At 46.0% G+C, this 19,086-nt stretch overlaps 1 protein-coding gene, 1 non-coding gene and 1 pseudogene across 3 annotated transcripts; all 3 read left to right on the forward strand.

Moving 5' to 3' along the window:
- The first annotated feature begins 5,433 nt into the window (after window positions 1-5,433).
- Window positions 5,434-11,527, forward strand: LOC123105805 (probable serine/threonine-protein kinase PBL21). Of its 2 annotated transcripts, none has more exons than XM_044527955.1 (5): window positions 5,434-6,302; window positions 6,422-6,591; window positions 6,694-6,901; window positions 10,192-10,583; window positions 10,913-11,527. In XM_044527955.1, exons 1-5 carry the CDS (start codon window positions 6,206-6,208, stop codon window positions 11,222-11,224), a joined length of 1,179 nt encoding a protein of 392 aa, XP_044383890.1. In that variant the 5' UTR covers window positions 5,434-6,205; the 3' UTR covers window positions 11,225-11,527. The 2 variants fall into 2 exon arrangements, with proteins under 2 accessions (XP_044383890.1, XP_044383891.1); XM_044527956.1 differs by having other exon boundaries at window positions 6,712-6,901.
- Window positions 11,528-13,921: 2,394 nt separating this feature from the next.
- On the forward strand, window positions 13,922-14,002 carry TRNAL-AAG (transfer RNA leucine (anticodon AAG)). Its single transcript has one exon. It is a non-coding gene; the product is annotated as a tRNA-Leu (tRNA).
- A 197-nt stretch (window positions 14,003-14,199) lies between these two features.
- On the forward strand, window positions 14,200-18,847 carry LOC123101758 (probable serine/threonine-protein kinase PIX13; annotated as a pseudogene).
- Window positions 18,848-19,086: the final 239 nt, after the last annotated feature.

Below are 19,086 nucleotides of genomic sequence, written 5' to 3' on the forward strand. Positions count from 1 at the left end.
ATAGTAACCTAGCGCACTTCGAGAAACTTTTGCTTATGTGACATGTAGTTAATGAGAAGTGGTAACATAATATGTTACTGTAACATAGCGCTTCCCAAGATAAGATGAGTCTACAAACCATTAAATGAAGTCACATATGACACTACTAGTATGTTACTTTGCATTATGAAGGTGGTAACTTAGACTACTACCTCCGTTTCGGTTTATAAGTCCTACGCGTATACCTAGATTGCCAATTTTATCACCCTAATATAAACTATATGACACAAAAATTATATCGTTGGAAAATAGAACATCTAAAGTTTATATTGTTATATTTTTTGTAATATATGACTTGTATTAGGTTGGTCAAATTGATGACCTAGGAGTACGCGCACGTCCTGTAAACTGAGAGAGAGGTAGTAGTGTCATATGTATGACACTAGTATAAGTTACTCCCCACTATGACTAGCCTAATAAACCCGGACGAAGGAAGTAATTGTCAGCGTCAACGCAGTGGAGTGCTTCACAAGGAAGCCTAGCAAGCTTAAAAAAAGCTAGGCAGTAACTAGTTGGTCTTTTGTCGGATCCATGCACGGCACACCTGATTAATCACGCCATGTCCTAGGAATCAATCAATCAACCAACCAACCAGCGCGTCACACCATTCCACACACAAGTGGCAGTGATCCAGAGTAAGAGTATCTATATCCGGATCCTTCAAACCATCTCTTATATGCCCGTGGGCGTGCATGGTCAGTGTCCGAACAGAAAAGAAGGAAAAAAGTGATCCAACTGGATCTTTTATATCTTTCCTATATGTCCGGCCTGTCCGCGAACCCTCATATCCATCTCAAATATAGGAAGAATATGAGGGCTCACGGACACGCCCGGGTGCGTCCGTCAATTCGTCACATAGGACGCAGCCCCACCTCGGATCACCTTTTCTCTTTCTTCAATCATTCTTTTCTTTCTCTCTCTTTACCTCCACCAATCACGTGCAAGTGACTGGACATATGAAAAAAGAAAGAGAATTATGGCTGCATGAATGAATAAATAATGGCTTAAAACGGACACGTCCGGTCACCGACTGGACCCATCAGTGAACGTTTGAGAGATCGAATTAGAGATACGTGACCTGAAGGTGCTCTAACAACCTAGACCAGATTGCCCACTCACATCACACGCATGTGATCGACACGACGCGAAGCAACCTCACATGCATGCATGAAAAACCGGTGCAGCTGGATCGATCGATGGCCCCTACATTCTACGCACGCGGTCTATGTACAAGGTAGCGCCAGCCAGATCGCCGCTCCTAGCTAGCTAGCTAATGCTCTTGGTATTCCCTTTATAAAGAAATATAAGAACGTCTAGGCCACTACTTTGATATTCACTACTAACACCAGGACTAATCTTGGTCTACACCACTAGCCGCTGCAGTACGCTAGCTAGGACTAATCTTGATCTACGTAGTACACCACCAACCACTGTACTACACTAGCTAGGACTAATCTTGATCTACGCAGTACACCACTAACCACTGTACCAGCACTCACGTACGTACCAGTGCCGAACTGGTCTGGTCCCAGAGCTACTATTGCACTGGTTGTAGAGCGGGCAACCCCTGGCCGGCCGGCTATGAAATCTTGCATGATCATGTCAAGTCATGTCATGCCCGGGCCATGCCGCAATCCACTCCGGTCCTCGCGCGCCGCTGCAACATTCACTCGTGCTTGCTTGGTTTTAACCAGGGTGGGTGGTAGAACGAAACTACTGTGTGGACGACGCATGCCCGGACGACAGCGACACGATGCGCAATCCAGCCGCTCACATGCGCTGGATGGTAAGCATGGACGGGCTGATATGTGATGTCGTGCACAAATCGGCCGACAGCGTCGTGTGCATAGCAGCTCTCGTGGTAGAAATCCGCATGACCCATGCATGCATGCATGCGCCCACGTTGCAATCATGCATCCACACACACACACGTCCTTTCCACGCATCATTCATTCATTCATTCATTCATTCATAGGAGTGTCCATGTCGGTCAGTGTTAACCCGGCAGGGGTGAACGAATAAAGTCGCAGTAATGCATCATCATCGTGTCGTTTGCGTAGTTACCGACGGTTCAGGTCGACGGAAATGCAACCAGAAATGGCATCCGATCAATGCTTCGATGCTAATCGACCGCATGTACTAGTACCATTGTAGTACGACGCCCATATGGGCACGCACATGTGCACGAATTGCAAAGTGCGTGGGTGCGCGGGCCAAGCCAGGCGGCGGCTGGGTTATTCCCAACTGTCAATGGCGGCAGCTGGGTTAAACTAGTACCAATTGTTCCATTGTGTCCGCTTCAGGTTTGTCCTTGGTGAGTCGAGCATTGGAGTTGCGCCCGGCTCTCTTGTTGCCTACTCCATCCATTCATTCAGGAATTCTTGGAAGACGCACTTTGTCTTCCTTGAAGAGTACACAACATGTTCACTACTCACTATGCAATGCATGCACCAACCCTCCCCGGCCTATGAAGTCTCCAACAAGAAAACTATATATATAACCAGGCAAAGCATCATCCCGATTCTTTTTCTTTTCTGAGAGAGCATAACAAGTGCCAATTTTTTTTGGCTCAGAGCGATCATGTGAGATATAACTATATATGCATGGTCATGCACCCGGCCATGCATGCATCAGCACCAGCATCTTCCATGATTACTTCTGAAACAGTTTCAGGGCAGTACTGTACTGTTGTTGCGTCCAGAGCACCTCCTGCATTTGCACTCCAGAGTCCAGCAACAGTCGCAGAGGGCAGCCAAGCATGCATGCACGTTCGTCTGAATGAATACAATGCATCTGCAAAAACTCAGCTATGACTCCCTGTCGACCAGTCAGTCAGTCCCGTTGTACCCTCGTTTAATCAGAGGGGGCATGGCCAGATGATACACACTGCACTGTGTATAACAGTGCAGTCAGTGCAGGACACATACGCCCATTGATAAGCCTTCAATTTTTGCTGGCCATTTGATTCTTCATTTGTAGTGTAACTGAAAAGAAAAAGACACGGGAAATTTCAACAATAACCAACCACGGTGAAAAAGCGGGGCGAAATCTACCACCCATTAACATTGTATATTAGTGCAAATTATTCAGATATCTATTTGAATAATGATGGGCTCTCCCGCCGATTTCTATTAAAGAAACTGCCGAAGATTACCCAGATACAGGTTATGCCAAAAATCGCCGTGGCTTTGTCGGAAAAATCCAACTAGATTTCCGATTACAATAATATTTCTTGCAATAAACATCCATCGTGACATTGGCTAAGCAGCGTAGGCGCACCGTCAACATTGTATGTACATAATGCTTTAGCCAAAATATTTTGGCGGATTACAGTGGCTAAGGAAAAATGTACTCCAAATACACCAGAGAAAGTTTTTGGGAGATGCACCAAAAAGGCACGTGTAAAAACGAGAGTGACATGTGAGCCCGCTGCTAGATTTTCTCACCAATGGCAAATCAAAGAAATGAAGCATCTCACCGTCAAGAGGAAGGGTGGACAAATATCGTAGGGAGTGCAGCTCATCCGAGATCAACAATAGTCGTGGCGAAAAGAGAGGTATGGATATTAACTCAACACATATTTGCGGGATACCACCCATTATCTCAACACATACTATTTCAGACATCCTTTTAAGACATAGGCCCTCCTGCTGATTTCTATTAAAGAAACCTTTGAAGATCATCAAGATATGGCTTTGTCAAATATCGCCACGGTGGGATAGCAAAAGTTCAATTGCATTTCCAATTACAACAGTATATACACTTTGAATACATAAAAAGGGTCTTGTGGAATGCGCCAAAACAACACACGTAAACCGAGAGTGACATGCGGGTCCGATTGGATTTTCTCACATATGCCAAAGCAAAGCAACAAAACACCTCAACATTCATGGAGAGAGGGGTGAACAAATATTATTGTCGAGAGCATATCTAATAAGATTTCAACAATAACCACATCGAAAAGAGAGACGGAATCTACCACCCTATATCTCAATTACAGAGTTTATAATAACTTTTCTAAACAATGGGTCATCGATGATTTTTATTAAATAATCTATAAGAAAATAAAGTTATGGCAAATATCTGCAATGCTTTGTAGCAAAAATCCAACGTCATTTTTTCAATTATGATAATATATTTTGTAGCGAGCATCTATTGCCATATCTCTACGGTTCAGGCACATCGGTCATCACACATTTGTCTATATGTACATATTGCTTAATCCGAATGAGTTGACGGGTTAAAGTGGCTATGACTCCATTGACTAGTCAATCCCGTTGTACCTTGGTTTAATCAGAGGAGGGAGCTAGCATAGCCGGATAATATACACTGCACTGTGTATAACACTTTAGCCAGTGCAGAAACGTACACACATTGATAAGCCTTTGGCTTTATTGGCCATTTGATTCATGATATGTCGCGTACCTGGAGAAAAATAGGTTAAGTTAGAAATTTCAACGATAACCGCGGAGAGAAGAGAGGCAAAATCTACCACTCATTACATCAATGCAGTTCATTCGGATATTCTTTCAAAACAACATGAAGGTTATTGAAAATACAACCACGTCAAATATCGTCATGGTTTGTAGCAAAAACCTAGCGACATTTTTAGTTACAATAATACATCTTGTAACAAACATCCCTCTGGCGAATCAACATGTGGTTGAGATGGTTAGGTGGACAGTGGTATCCCCAACCCACCAGGGTTCAAATCCTGGTGCTCGCATTATTTCTGGATTTATTTTAGGATTTCCGGCGATGCGCTTTCAGTGGGAGGAGACGTTTCCGTCAAGATGATGTGCCGGCTCAGTCTTTCGGAGGTGTTCATAGGGATGAGTATATGCGTGTGTATATGAGCGCTTGTGTCTGTATTGATGCTAAAAAAAACATTCCTCTGATATCTTAGCGACGTAGGCGCGCAATCGTCACACATTGTCTGTAGGCACATACCATTTCTATCCAAAAGAGCCAACGTGTTAAAGTGGCTAAGAAAAATGTGCGCCGAATACATGAATAAATGTTTTGCGAAACAACGCGCCCTTCCGCCGATTTCCATCGAAGAAACCATCAAAGCTTCTACAGATACGGCTATGCCAAATGGCGTCGTTCCTTCGTAGCAAAGAAAATAAAATCCAATAGCACTTGCAATTACGACAATATATCTTGCAATAAACATCCGCCGCGATACCTTAGCGGCGGGCGCGCCGGTCATGATACGCTATGCATACTTCGTAGCAAAGACAAATCCGACAGCATAAAGCGGGCGACACAAATACGCGCCGAATGCATAAAAAAATGGTTCTGCGTAAACTGAGGGTGACACGTGGGCCCGGGCGGAGTTTCTCACACATGGCAAGGCAAAAACAGCGAGAGGGGGAAGGGGAAGAAGGGTGGACAAATATCATCGTCGTGTCCTACGAGGAGCACGAGATAGAGAGAGAGAGAGCGCGGCGGTGGCTCATCAGATCTACTCCTCCGCCACCGCGCAATTAAGCCAGCACAGTCCACGCCAGGAAAACCGTACGCACGCAGCAGTCACGCTCACGCTCGACTCCACTCCCCCATCCTCATCTCGCGGGAAACCCAGCCAGCCAGCCCGACCAAGAAACCGGCCACGAGTCCCTCTCCCTCACCCTCGCTCGCTCCCTCCCTCCGTCCGGACGGAGCAAGAGCGAACAAGGCCGCGAGACTGACGGCCGGCGCCGGCCGGCTTCCAAACCGGGATTCGATTTCGGTCTTGGTTCCGCTTTCCCGCAGGAGCCAGCCAGAGAGTCTGTGTGGACTTCGTTTCGTCCCGCTGGTTAATGCTTTCCCGAATTGCTCCTCCGCCCCGCCACCGCTGGGGCCGCCGCTGTCCTCCTCCTCCTACTCCCCACTGCTGCTGATGCCGGCGATTACTTCTTGCCTAATTTGCGCAGCCCCCCGGCCCCGGCGCGCTGTTGCCTGCTAGCCCCGCAATCCCTCGCTCGCCCGCTCGTCGGCCGCCGCTCGATCGATCGGTCCAACCAATCCCGGCCCCTGGATTGGAGTTCCCCCGGGACGGGGCCCATGCCGACGGGTTCGGTCGCACATTTATAGCCCCCCTCCCTCCCCTGGGCGAGCGAGATTGATCCTCCTCCCTGCCCTCGCGCCGCAAGTATCTGACAGGTGTTCTGATTTGGGGGGGATGGGCTGCTTCGGCTGCTTCGCCCCGGCGGCGCGCCGAGGGGCCGGCGACCTCAAGCCCTCCAAGCTCGCCCACCACTGCACCGACGACGACTCAGGTTCCTTTCTCGACTGATTTCTGCCCGTACCCTCCCCGCCCCGCCGCCGCGTGGTGCAAAGCGCTCTTCTTTCTTCCTCATCTTTCTTATCCGTGTTGTGTTGTTGGGTCTTGGAGCAGTCGCGGACGCGCAGAGGAAGGTGGCGCCGGACGTGGGGAGCGGCTGCGCGCACAGCTTCACCTTCAAGGATCTGCTCGTCGCCACCGGCTACTTCAACGAGGCCAATTTCATCGGCGAGGGCGGCTTCGGCAAGGTGTACAAGGGCAAGATCTCCAAGACCAACTCGCAGGCGAGTCCCCACTCTTCCTCCCCTGTTTCACCTCTGTTCCTCCGGCGGCCCTGGTTTCCGGTGAAAAAAAGATTCGATTGACTGTTTTCCTCCTCCTCACAGGGCGCTTCCGATGCGCAGATGGTGGCGGTGAAGCAGCTGGCCCGGGAGAGCGTGCAGGGGAGGAAGGAGTTCCTGGTGGAGGTGCTCATGCTCACGGTGCTCAGCCACCCCAACCTCGTCAGCCTCGTCGGCTTCTGCGCGCAGGGGGACGAGCGCCTGCTGGTCTACGAGTACATGCCCTTCGGCAGCCTCGAGAGCCACCTCTTTGGTAATACTTCTTCCCAGAATTCTTCAGACTCGCTCTCTGTTTTTGGTTCAGTTCATCTGTGCAATGCAGTTAATATCCATGTTGATATGTATTGGCTATTCTTCATAATGTGCGTGTTATGGTACAGTTCAGTTTGTGTGGTAAACCTTCACGCTACTCGCACTCGCTCTCGAAAGTAATTCGTGTGGATTTGGGAAAATCAAAGGGGAAAAGAAATGGAGATCATAGAAGAAACCACCTATGGTTCCCCTCTCTCAGTTCTGGGAAAGAGGTGACTTTGAGGATTTGCTTTTTGGGGGTTCACTTTTGGGAACCATCCATGGTTGTGCTGCTGTCTGTTAGTCTATGATAACTTCTGATAATGGTGGAATGAAAAGTCTAGTTACCATTACCAAACAAAATAGAAGGTCGTACTTCTGTCGAAAAAACAAAAGGTCATGCTCCAACTGTTCGAAGATTCTTCTTGTCCGGTACACCGATATGAGGATTTATTGGAGTTTCACTTTCTCAGGATCATGGTGTTTTTTTTCCTTTAACTATGAAACAGATGGTATTTTGATCGGGTTACTCACTTCATAAGAAAACAAATATTTAGTTGTCTTCATACCTACTTCTTATAAAGATCTGGGTTGGTGGTGGTCCATTCACCCATCATCAAGATTTCCTGTTGTGTTATTAGGACATTACCTGTTGTCATCCATTATGTGGAGGACATAAGGTTCATTCAACTGATGTATACTTTGAGATATATCTTTCTTTGTTTTGCACAAAATTATGGATGTGATGGCACAAATGTTTAAATGACTGATGCGATATAAAAAGAAAAAAAAAACTTCTGTAGCAACACATGGGTATTTTTTGCTAGTACGAACACTGGAGGAAAAACATCTGAGTACCAAAAGTTAAACCTTCAATGTTGAAATTTTTACTTTTATGTGCATTCAGGCAATACATGTGGGTCCTCACACATGAGCAAAAAGAAAGAAATCAAAATCGCCTCCATTTTCTCTTTTCCAATAAAGAAAAACTCGACCCATGGGCAATAGCACCCAGAGAATAACTTATATTAAGAAGAACCGAGCACCCTGCTGACGCCAGGCCTCGAACGCGGGTGGGCGAGCAACAAGCGCGCAGACCCGCGCTCCTAGCCAGGCGAGCGATGCTCGGTTCTCTTTCTTTTTAGCTTTTATTATCTGCTTTAATAGAATTCAGGATGCCTGTTCTTCTACATGTTGAAGTATTAATTTCTACAAAAATCATGAAGAAACAATAGGTAGATATTTTATCTGTATCAACTGTTGGTTCATAAACCACCCTTGAGCACCCTGCTGATGCCGGGCCTCGAACGCGGGTTGGCGAGCAACGAGTGCGCAGACCCACGCTCCTAGCCAAGCGAGCAGTGTTTGGTTCTCTCTTTGTTTGTCTCTCTTATTCTCTACTTTAATAGAACTCAGGGTGCTACCCATTCTTCTGTATGTTGAAGTATTCATTTCTTCAAAAATCGTGAAGAAACAATTAGACAGATAATTAAGCCGACCTGCGTTCCTAGCCAATCGAGCATTGGTCGGTTCTCTTTATTTGTCTTTTTTATTATCTGCTTTACTAGAATTAGGATGCTATCTGTTCTTCTATATCTCGAAGTATTCATTCCTACAAAAATTGTGAAGAAACGATAAGACAGATTTTTTTTCTGCACTAATTGTTCGTGCATCAACCAACCTTTAGCACCCTGCTGACACTGGGCCTCGAACGCGGGTCGGTGAGCAACGAGCATGCAGACCTGTCCTAGCCAATCGGGCTATATGCTCGGTTCTCTTTCTATGTCGCTTTCATTATCTGCTTTAATAGAATCCAGGATGCTATCTATCTTTCATATGTTGAAGTTTTCATTTCTTAAAAAATCATGAAGAAACAATAAGGCTGATATTTTTTCTGTATTAATTGTCGGTGCACCTAGACAATCGAGCGTTGCTCGGTTCTTTTTCCATGTCGCTTTCATTTTCTGCTTTAATAGAATTCAGGTCTATCTTTTATATGTTGAAGTTTCTATTTCTACAAAAATCATGAAGAAACAATATGGCAGGTATTTTTTCTGTATTAATTGTTGGTGAATCAACCAACCTTCCACCTCTGTTTCTTAGTGCATGGATTCAGATTGGAATTTTGTGTTTTTTAGTACTTGATTGCAATCCGGATTTTGTATTTAAGAAAGTCAAAGTTGGGACAAAGATATAAGTTAAAAAAGGTCAGACATGGTATAGTATATCTATGCACTATAATGTTCAAGAATAATAGGGGCAATAGCTCCCCACCGTTTAAAATATACACCACAGTACTACTTTGCATTCCCCATATGTCCTCTGCCATCGCCTTTGTCTTCCTGATTTGTTCTCTTGTAAGGCTGAATACTTTGCAAGATTTCTGAAACTATGGGTATGCTGTCTCCTCTTTCAAGGGATTAAAGTCAGGGGACAATGTAGTTTGTTATTGTCATTTATGTTCATGTCCATTTACAAACACTATTAAGTATTGAGTGTGATGGTAACGCCTCTGGAGCGACTGACCCCAGTTCAAAGCCTGGGTCTCGCATAAAAAAATTCCCTCTCGCTGGCACGCACAGAGACACCAACCCACGTGAGGGTCGAGTTTTTTTTTTTTGTGTATAGTTATTAAGTTGGTAAGTATTATTGGCTAATCGCTTAGTTGGGTAGTGTGAAGTGTGAACCATCCATTTTGTGTATTCTGGAAAACTACAAAATAAACTGGTTTCAGCATGCAATCCGCACAAAAACTTTGTCATACTCGCTTATATGTTTCTTACCTGAAAAGCAACCTTTTTGATGATTGAACATTTTCCTACATGCCAAAATTATTGAGCACATAATGCCTAAGGTTAGCCAGAATTGTCCCCACGTAAATTATTGAAGCTCTCAGGTCCTCGTGCTTTGTCTCATGCCTGAACATCACATGGTCTGCACAATGATAGCAGTACTAGGTGATGGGCATGATGTGAACCATCTGAACTTTTCTGCAAAGTTCCTTTATTTTCCTAACATGTAATCTGTTTCAGTGATGTGCTCCTGCTAAACTTAGGCCAATACTTCCAGTCTTCCAAAAATGTGTTATCGTTACTCGACTTGATTTTTTTATCTAACCGTTTGCGTACTTTCTGTTTCTTGTCTCACTAGGCTTGATACATCTTTTACTTATACATCAATTTGGTTATTTGTATACTGAATGAAACATCGTGTACACTTCATTCACTGATAGAAATTTTCACCTTTGAACAGATGTTCCTCATGGCAAGCCACCACTAGACTGGAATACACGAGTGAAGATAGCTGTTGGGGTAGCAGAAGGGCTCTCATACCTGCACAACGTGGCAGACCCACCGATCATTTACCGCGACATGAAAGCTGCCAACATTCTGCTGGATGAGGACTTCAGCCCAAAGCTCTCCGATTTTGGACTGGCAAAAGTTGGGCCCGTTGGTGACAGGACTCATGTGTCTACCAGGGTCATGGGTACCTATGGATACTGCGCTCCTGATTACGTGGTGAGTGGCAAGCTTACCATGAAATCCGACATCTACAGCTTTGGTGTTCTTCTGTTGGAGCTGATCACCGGGAGGAGGATCTATGATGCTTCGAGGCCTAAGCCAGAGCAGAGTTTGCTAACATGGGTAAGCAGTTCTACCTCGTTCCATACTTTATATGCATCCTCTCAGAATCTGTCTGCAGAATAGCTGTCTTTTCTTAGAATCCAATTATATCTTGAGAGTACTCTGTTTTCATAGACATGTTAATTTTCCTTCTATTTAGATGATGTTCACATAAGTTTCTCTGTTCCTTGGCAAAAGAAAAAACATATAATTTTCTCATTTTTACCCACATTGCATCATTGCTGCCATTGAACATCAAATTTGGAATGGTTAATTTGAGTATCATCAAATTTGTTTCTGTAAAGCTCTGGAGGGTTACTCACACCTTTCTTTTATTTATCTTTTTGCAGTCAAGGCCATTTATGCATGACAAGAGGAAATTCCACCGGCTGGCTGACCCAGCCCTCCGCGGCAGCTACCCTCCCTCGGCGCTCAACCAGCTGGTGGTGATCAGCATCATGTGCCTGCAGGACCAGCCCCACGTCCGCCCCATCATCGCAGACGTTGCGATAGGCCTGAACCATGTCGCCAGCCAGCCTTATGCTTCCCTGGCCTCCATGGGCTCCCCGGCATACAGTGGCTCACCGCAGTATAGCCGCACGCCGTCCAGACGGCGAGGAGGCAGCGGCGGCAGCAGGAGGGTCTCGCAGTACGCGTCCTAGCCTCCTATAGGCCTCACTGGGCCTGGCGAGAGAGATGAGTGCGGTAGGTCGTTGAACAACCTGAAACTGTCGAAATGTCATAGAGTCGCGGCAGAGGGCTGGTATGAAGGAGACCGGTGAAATGTCATAGAGTTGCAGCTGACTGTGTGTGTGTGCGACTGTTGGTTTTTTCGTGTTGTTTGTTGGTTCTAGTAGCTTCATAAATTGTGTGGCGATTTTGTACATATGATCAGTCATGCGTATTGGTCATTCCTGGGATGATAGGGGAACAGCAATGTATTTGCTGTTTTGGTTTTTGGTCAAGTTGTTATTGTCATCATTGAGTATTTTTTTTTGTGGGGTGGGGGTGGGGGGTATCTTCCAAAAGAGCAATGCTATTCTTATGTATGTGTTTTACATAAAACTCCGTCTGTCCGATAATATGAGACATTTTTGCAAGCTAACGTATTATGTTATGGGACCGACTTGGGCGACGGTTATTAATTCAATTTGCTCTAGGTAGTTACTCCTCCTCTCATAACACGTAAGATTCAAGTAAAACTCTTGCGTAGGAATAAGATTTCTGGTTTCAAAAAAGAGAAAAATTATCAATGTCGATGATCCAGTGGGAGATTGTGCTTGCACATGTGGGCGGTGTGAGAGTTTCTTCAGATTGATAAATACTCCGTGTGTGACGCAGAACATATATAGGGAGGACCAAATCTACACAAGGGAAGGGACAAAATGGTTAGTAAAATAGCTAGCACAACTTGGTTACTCTTGGAGTATATCGTCTTTTCCTTGGACATCTGCAAAAACAAAAATAAATGGACCTTGGGACATGTGCCGGGTCAAGAGGTGGTGAAACAGGAATGTACCCAAAATCATTGCGGAGTGTTATCTTAGTTATCTTTTTTTTGACACGTCAACGGCGGGCTTACGCCGGCCTGAATTTATATTACCGAAACCAACGTCATTACAGAGAGTAGAGTTACAGGGGGTGGTGTAGGAAAAAGAAAGAGAGCAGAAAAGGGGAAAAATGAAGATTACACAGGGACTATAATCTCGTGGCTAGGTGAGACAACATAGCGCCCCAATTACGGAGAAGCGATTGATATTGAGTGTGGTCGCATCGATGAGACGAAAGCACAAGGTCGTCCGTTGCGACCATGACAATGTGGTGGATGCCCGGAGTTTCATTGCTAAAAACTTTGGCATTATGATGTTTCCAAGAGTTCCAAAGAGTGGCAATTATCACGATTGAGCGCACTTTGCCGCTCAGAGTTCCCCTCCAAACATCTTCCAGGTTGTCCGAAAATCCATTATATAAGCTTTTCAGCTCGTCCAGAGAGGCCGGAGGAAGAAGGTGTGTGATGCTCTCACAAGCCCCGCACAATGGGCAAGCAACAGAGGTTGCGATTATTTCCTTTTGTATTTATTACTAAGATAAGATCTCAAACAGTTTGTGCCTTGCGAATTTTTCGACCAGTGCTATACGGACGACACCTCTGCACACGATTGTGAACGATGAATCAAATCATCCATTAGATTGGATCATTTCGAAAATCAGCTCCGTTGATTCAGATTTCGTCCGTGGACTGCCGTGTGCAGAGCAGTTTTGTTCTTTTTAAACATTTACTGCTTTCTTTACCAGTGTAGTAGTAGGCAACGTAGTAAACGCCGGAGATACAATAAGCACGGCGTGTATACACGTGAAGGTTGCAATTGAAATATTGCTCCCAACTTAATGGATGTCAACTGCTGGTATATCTTTTTTTAATCAAAAGGGAGTTTCCCCCGGTCCCATTTTTATTATTAAAATGAAACCACAACAGTTCACATCATTCAAACTTGGCCAAAGAGGCAAGTAAGACCGGCATAACAAGCAGGCAACCAAAGGAAGCGGATTAGGAGCACTCGGGTGCTCCACCCCCCTATATTCAAAAATAATTTAATAATTCAAATAAAAAGCCAAAACAAATCTTGGATATATTTTTGAATCAAATATGACTAGGTATTGTACTCATATAAAATGTTTGGCCAAAGAATAATTCTCGTTGACTTCAGGGCAAAAAAGAACAAATTTATGACGACAATATAGCATGAATAGTATTTGTATCTAGCATTTTTTAGGAAATCTTTGACCCCGGATACAATAAAAGACATTTCCTATTTAAATATTTTTATACGAGTGCAATACCTGGTCATGTTTGATTCCGTAAAAAATTCCGGGATTTTTTGACTTTTTTTAAATTACTAAATTATTTTTGAATATAAGGGGGCGTAGCACCCGAGAGCTCCTATGCATTTTCGGCAACCAAAGGGCTATCCACGATACTTGACGATTTTAAGACATCACAAGCCAGGGATTAAACGCCAAAAGGCAATAACCAAGAGATCAGCTATGAAGCACATATCATCCCCAGGGGCAGCAGGGGCAGGATCTAGCCAGGCGATCAGGTATATCTTTCTTCTTCTTGTACTCTTTCATTTTTACAAGGCTTGGTAGATGTTTCAGACGGTGCGCGAAACATCACAATTTTACTTGTCTGAAACGACTTATAAAAATGAACGGAGCGAGTAGTATTTTCGCTCATGTCAAATCAAATGGTTTGCGCATCAGCCAGCCAGCGTGTGGCCACCGAGTAGCTTCTTGCTATTGCCATAATTTTTTCGTCGCGCACTCAAGTAACATATAAAAACAGAAGAGCAACAGCTGATCAGATGGCCGAGTTGGTCTAAGGCGCCAGATTAAGGCTCTGGTCCGAAAGGGCGTGGGTTCAAATCCCACTCTGGTCAATTTCCTTTTTTTGTTTTTGACTTCGATTTCCATGCATGCACACGAGTAGTCACTCACCGGAGGCCGTCGCTCTGTCCAGCTACCCGAGACGACGAGGCAAGCAGCCGGAAATTCCCGGCCGGTGACCCAACTGCATATACATAACCAAACGCGCGCACACGATCACCTAACAGGCTAACACACACGCGCACGAAAACAGCCAGAAGAAGAAGAGGAGGGAAGCTAGATCAGCTCAGCTCAGCTGTCATGGGGAACTGCTTCCGGTCCGGCGGCAAACCCACAAGCCCTCCGGCCAAAGGGAAGCCGTCGCCGTCGTCGTCCACCAGGGAGAGCGGCGGCGGCGGCGGGAGGGAGGAGGAGTCCTTGGAGTCATACCGCCGGTGGCCGAGCGCGGGCGGGCGTGTCCTGGACGCGCCGAGGCTGCGGGTGTTCACGCTGGCGGAGCTGCGGGCGGTCACGCGCGGGTTCAAGCCGGAGATGGTGCTCGGGGAGGGCGGCTAGCTTCGGGCGGGTCTACAAGGGCTGGGTCGACGACCGCACCCTCAACCCGGCCAAGAGCTCCGCCGGCGTCGTCGTCGCCGTCAAGAGGCTCAACGCCGAGAGCGTCCAGGGCCTCCAGGAGTGGCAGGTGAGCTCATCTCATCCCCCGGCCGCCGGTTTCTGTTGCTTGCCTTGCCTGCCTCCCTCGCGGCTCCATTCCCATTCCGAGTTGATTCAGTCAGCCTCTCCCATCCCATCCATGGCATTTCTACTGGTCAATTTGCACTTCATTAATTTTGTCTCCGGGTTGCACTAGCAGCTGGGAAGGAGAAACCCATGCCTTTCCATTAGATGACAATGTCAATGGCGAACATTTCCCTGCGGCTCACCACTCTTGAGCTAGTCCTTGTCGTGGCCTGTCAAGTGTCATCGGTGTACTAGTCTCGTCAACCCTGCATGTACCTAGCTGATAAGTAATTCGCCTGCCAATTCCAACATGCTTCTAAACTCATACTCCCTTCATAAAGAAATGTAAGAGTGTGTAGATCATTAAAATAGTGATCTAAACACTCTTATATTTGTTTACAGAGGGAGTGGTATTGTTTAAATCCGTGATTCTTTTTAACATGGTACTAAGTGCTTACGTATATCCACATGCATTCATACCCATGAACACACACATGTACACCCTACATCTGTGAACATTCCATGATTCAGTCGGTCTCGCCTCCCATCCATGCATTTTTCCTGGTCAATATGCACTTCATTATTTTCGTCTCCGGGTTGGGTTGCGCTAGAAAAAACCCGTCCCCTTTCTAGGTGATAATAATGTCAATGGAGAACATTTCCATGCGTCTCACCATGCTTCAGCTAGTCGTTGTCTTGGCCTGTCGGTGTACAAGTCTAGTCAACCGTGTCTGTACCTAGCTGATAAGTAATTCGCGTGCCATTGCCAACAAGCAACGAGCTGCTTTTTTCAACTCCATGTGCTTGTTTGTGTGCTTGCAACATGCTTCTAAATTCATACCAACTGTCTGAATCCATGATTATGTTTACACAGTCAAACTGTAGCTGGTATTTTGAAATGTAGGTGCTAGTATGTGTGTACCTTGGCTATGATCGGGTCCATGCCACTTTGCTATCAATTCCATTGCTCGTATGCTTATGCTTGGGTTGGTTGATTCATTTTCTTGGTCAATTTGCACTTCACTAACTTTGTTTGCCCTAATATATAGCTACTTTTATAAAAGTGACATGAACTTTGTTTGCCCTAATATATAGCTACTTTTATAAAAGTGGCATGAATATATAAAAATTACATATGGAATAAGTCAATTTTCATGTGTGGATTTCTTGCTCCTCAGCTCCAGGAAGGGAGCCGAGAGGCAGGCATGGCAAACAATTGATCACGGAAAAAAAAAATCCGACACTAGACGATAATGTCAGAACATCTCCAACAGGCGCGCTTCGCCTTGGCGCGATATGAAGAGGTTTTCTAGATGCACAAAAACACTGCGTCCAGTTCGGTGGCCCAACAAGCAGCAGCCCGCGCGCATAATTCGGCACCCGAAATTTGCAGCCCAACAACCTGCGTGCACACCTGTGCGCTAAAGTTTTTTGTGTGCACTCTATTTCATATCGTCTACTAGAGCGCTGTTTTTTGTTCCTGACGCACAAAAACGCTAGATTATAGCGCGTGAGATATTTTTTAGGCGCTTGTTAGAGATGCTCTCACCGGAGAACATTTCCCTGCGGCTCGCCACTCTTGAGCTAGTCGTTATCGTGTCCTGTCATCGGTGTACAAGTCTGGTCAACCCTGTATGTACCTAGCTGATAAGTAACTCGCTGCCAATGCCAGCAAGCAACAACCTGCATTTTTCAACTCCATGTGCTTGTTGGTGTGCTTCCTGCATGCTGCTTCTAAATTAATAATGCTAAATGCACAAAGAGTTACAAGCAATCACATATTGATTAGGATTTTTTTTCTTTCTAGCTAGCCCCCCCTTTTCACGGGGTGGGCCCTTCCTCCCCTTAATCTCCAATCAAAACTTACTGGTTTGTAATTCCCTGTTGTAATCCCCTGAACTATGTATCTCTAGCATTATTCATACCAACTGTCTGAATCCATGATTATATTTCACGCATAACTCGAATTTAGACAGCCAAACTATGGCTTGTATTTTGAAATATAGGTGCTAGTATGTATGTATGTACCTTGGCTATGATTGAGATTGATTGATGCGGTCATCTTTATTATTATTTAACAGAGTCTGACAACATGCATACATGGATCAACCCAAAAGCCACTTATGTAGGGAACAAAGTTGCAATACATACACTCATGATAATGATAATCTGTCTGAATTGCATGAACGGGCACTATCTAATCCGGTGGCCTCACGCAGCTGCCCCGCATCGGGCCGAGAGCACCACCCGGTCTGGCCGAGTGTTCGTATTTCAAAATACATTTTGTTGTATTTCAAAATGTTTTGTTGTATTTTTCAAAAATCCGGCCTTCATGGAGACCAGGATGAAAAAGCCAACAAAAAGTCCATCCCTTTCTGTTACTGTTACTTACATGATAATGTCAATGGAAAACATTTCCCTGCGGGTTCACCCCTTTCCAGCTGGTCGTTGTCTTGTGCTATGGCCTATAGTATAGGTGTGTGTACAATTCTGGTCAACCTCCCCTTACCTATAGTTGACAAGTACTAGTAGTATGCGTGATAATTAATGCCAGTAAGCAACAAGCTGCATTTTTCAACTCCATCAATTTGCTGGTTAATTTGCTTCCAATCCATGCCGTCACCTCGTAGTTCATCGATTGCACCTCGTGTATGTACTTCCTCTATTTTGTTTAGTCTGCATATAAGATTTGATTAAAGTCAACTTTATGAAAAAAAAATGTATCAACATCCACAATACTAAAATTATATGTCATGAAAATTAATTTTATCATGCATCTAATAACATTGATTTCATAGTGGATATCTTTTCCTATAAAGCTAGTCAAAATTTACAAAGTTCGACTTTGACCAAATTTTATATGCAAACTAAAAAGAAACGAAGGGAGTATTAGTTATTCCCAGCTGTCCATGTTCATTTTGGGTTGTGTGCTCTCTGGCACTACTGGCCAGCACATGAGCTGGGTTTCACCTTTAGTTTCAGAAAAATTTCAGCACCAATCGAAATCACCGAAATTCAGTGATTTCCACGAACGCTTGAATTCAGTTAAATGTGTGAAAATTGTAAACTATTTTGAAAAATACTTGAATCCATGTGTACTACTGAAATTGCTGAAATATTTGGGTCGAAAGGTAAATATTTAAGTGTCTACTGAAATTATGAAATTCACTTAATTTCATGGTAATTTCACTGAAATTGAAAACCTCACCGGCGTGCCGTGCTAACGCGGCAACTTGTGTTTTTTTGTGTATGGCAAGTGCAGTCGGAGGTGAACTTCCTGGGGCGGCTGCAGCACCCGAACCTGGTGAGGCTGCTGGGCTACTGCGGCGACGGCGAGGACCGCGACCTCCTCCTCGTCTACGAGTTTATGCCCAAGGGCAGCCTCGAGAACCACCTCTTCCGAAGTACGTAATCCATCCACCATGCAATGCATCCATCGCCATTGGTCGATCTCGATCCATCCACACGCTGCACTTTGCTCTTCGCTGACCTCTCCTCGATCCATGCATGGCGCAGGGGGCGGCTCGTTCGAGCCGCTGTCGTGGGCGACGAGGCTGAAGATCGCCGCCGGCGCCGCGCGGGGGCTGGCGTTCCTGCACTCGCCAGAGACGCAGATCATCTACCGGGACTTCAAGGCGTCCAACATCCTCCTCGACCACGACTTCGCCCCGAAGCTGTCCGACTTCGGGCTGGCCAAGAGCGGGCCGGCGGCGGGGCGGTCGCACGTCACCACGCGGGTCATGGGCAGCTACGGCTACGCGGCGCCCGAGTACGTCGCCACGGGCCACCTCTACGTCAAGAGCGACGTCTACGGCTTCGGCGTGGTGTTGCTGGAGCTGCTCACGGGGCTCCGCGCGCACGACCCCAACCGGCCCAGCCACCAGGCCAACCTCGTCGAGTGGGCGCGCCCCTACATCGCCGGCGGTAGGAAGCTCACCGGGCTCATGGACCAGCGCCTCGCCGGCCAGTACCCGCCCAAGGCGGCGCTCCGGGCCGCCAGGCTCGCGCACCGCTGCCTCTGCGGCGACCCCAAGGCCCGGCCCTCCATGGACGACGTCGTCGCCAAGCTCGAGGAGATCGACGCCAGAGGGAGCCGCGACGCGCTGCCGCCGAGGCCGAGGCCCGTCCCGGCGACATCACAAAGGTCGCCGTACCGCGGTTCATCCAAGCCGGCCTGACGACGAACTGATAATTCCATCTGTTAACGAATGGCCTTTGATGATTAATTTCTTGATTTCTTTGTTCGCTAGTCAGTTTTGTTTCGCTTCATATACTTGCCTTTGAATTACTAGGTCACTGCCGAACTTGTGGCTTTGTATTCTTGTGTACTTTGTCTAGTAGGAGTAACAAAAAATGGCAGGCATTTCGATGCACATTCAGAGAAAAAAGAAAGGAGAAGAAACATCAGTCTATAAGC

The sequence above is a fragment of the Triticum aestivum genome, chromosome 5A, assembly GCF_018294505.1.
Source record: "Triticum aestivum cultivar Chinese Spring chromosome 5A, IWGSC CS RefSeq v2.1, whole genome shotgun sequence".
NCBI classification, from domain to species: Eukaryota; Viridiplantae; Streptophyta; class Magnoliopsida; order Poales; family Poaceae; genus Triticum; species Triticum aestivum.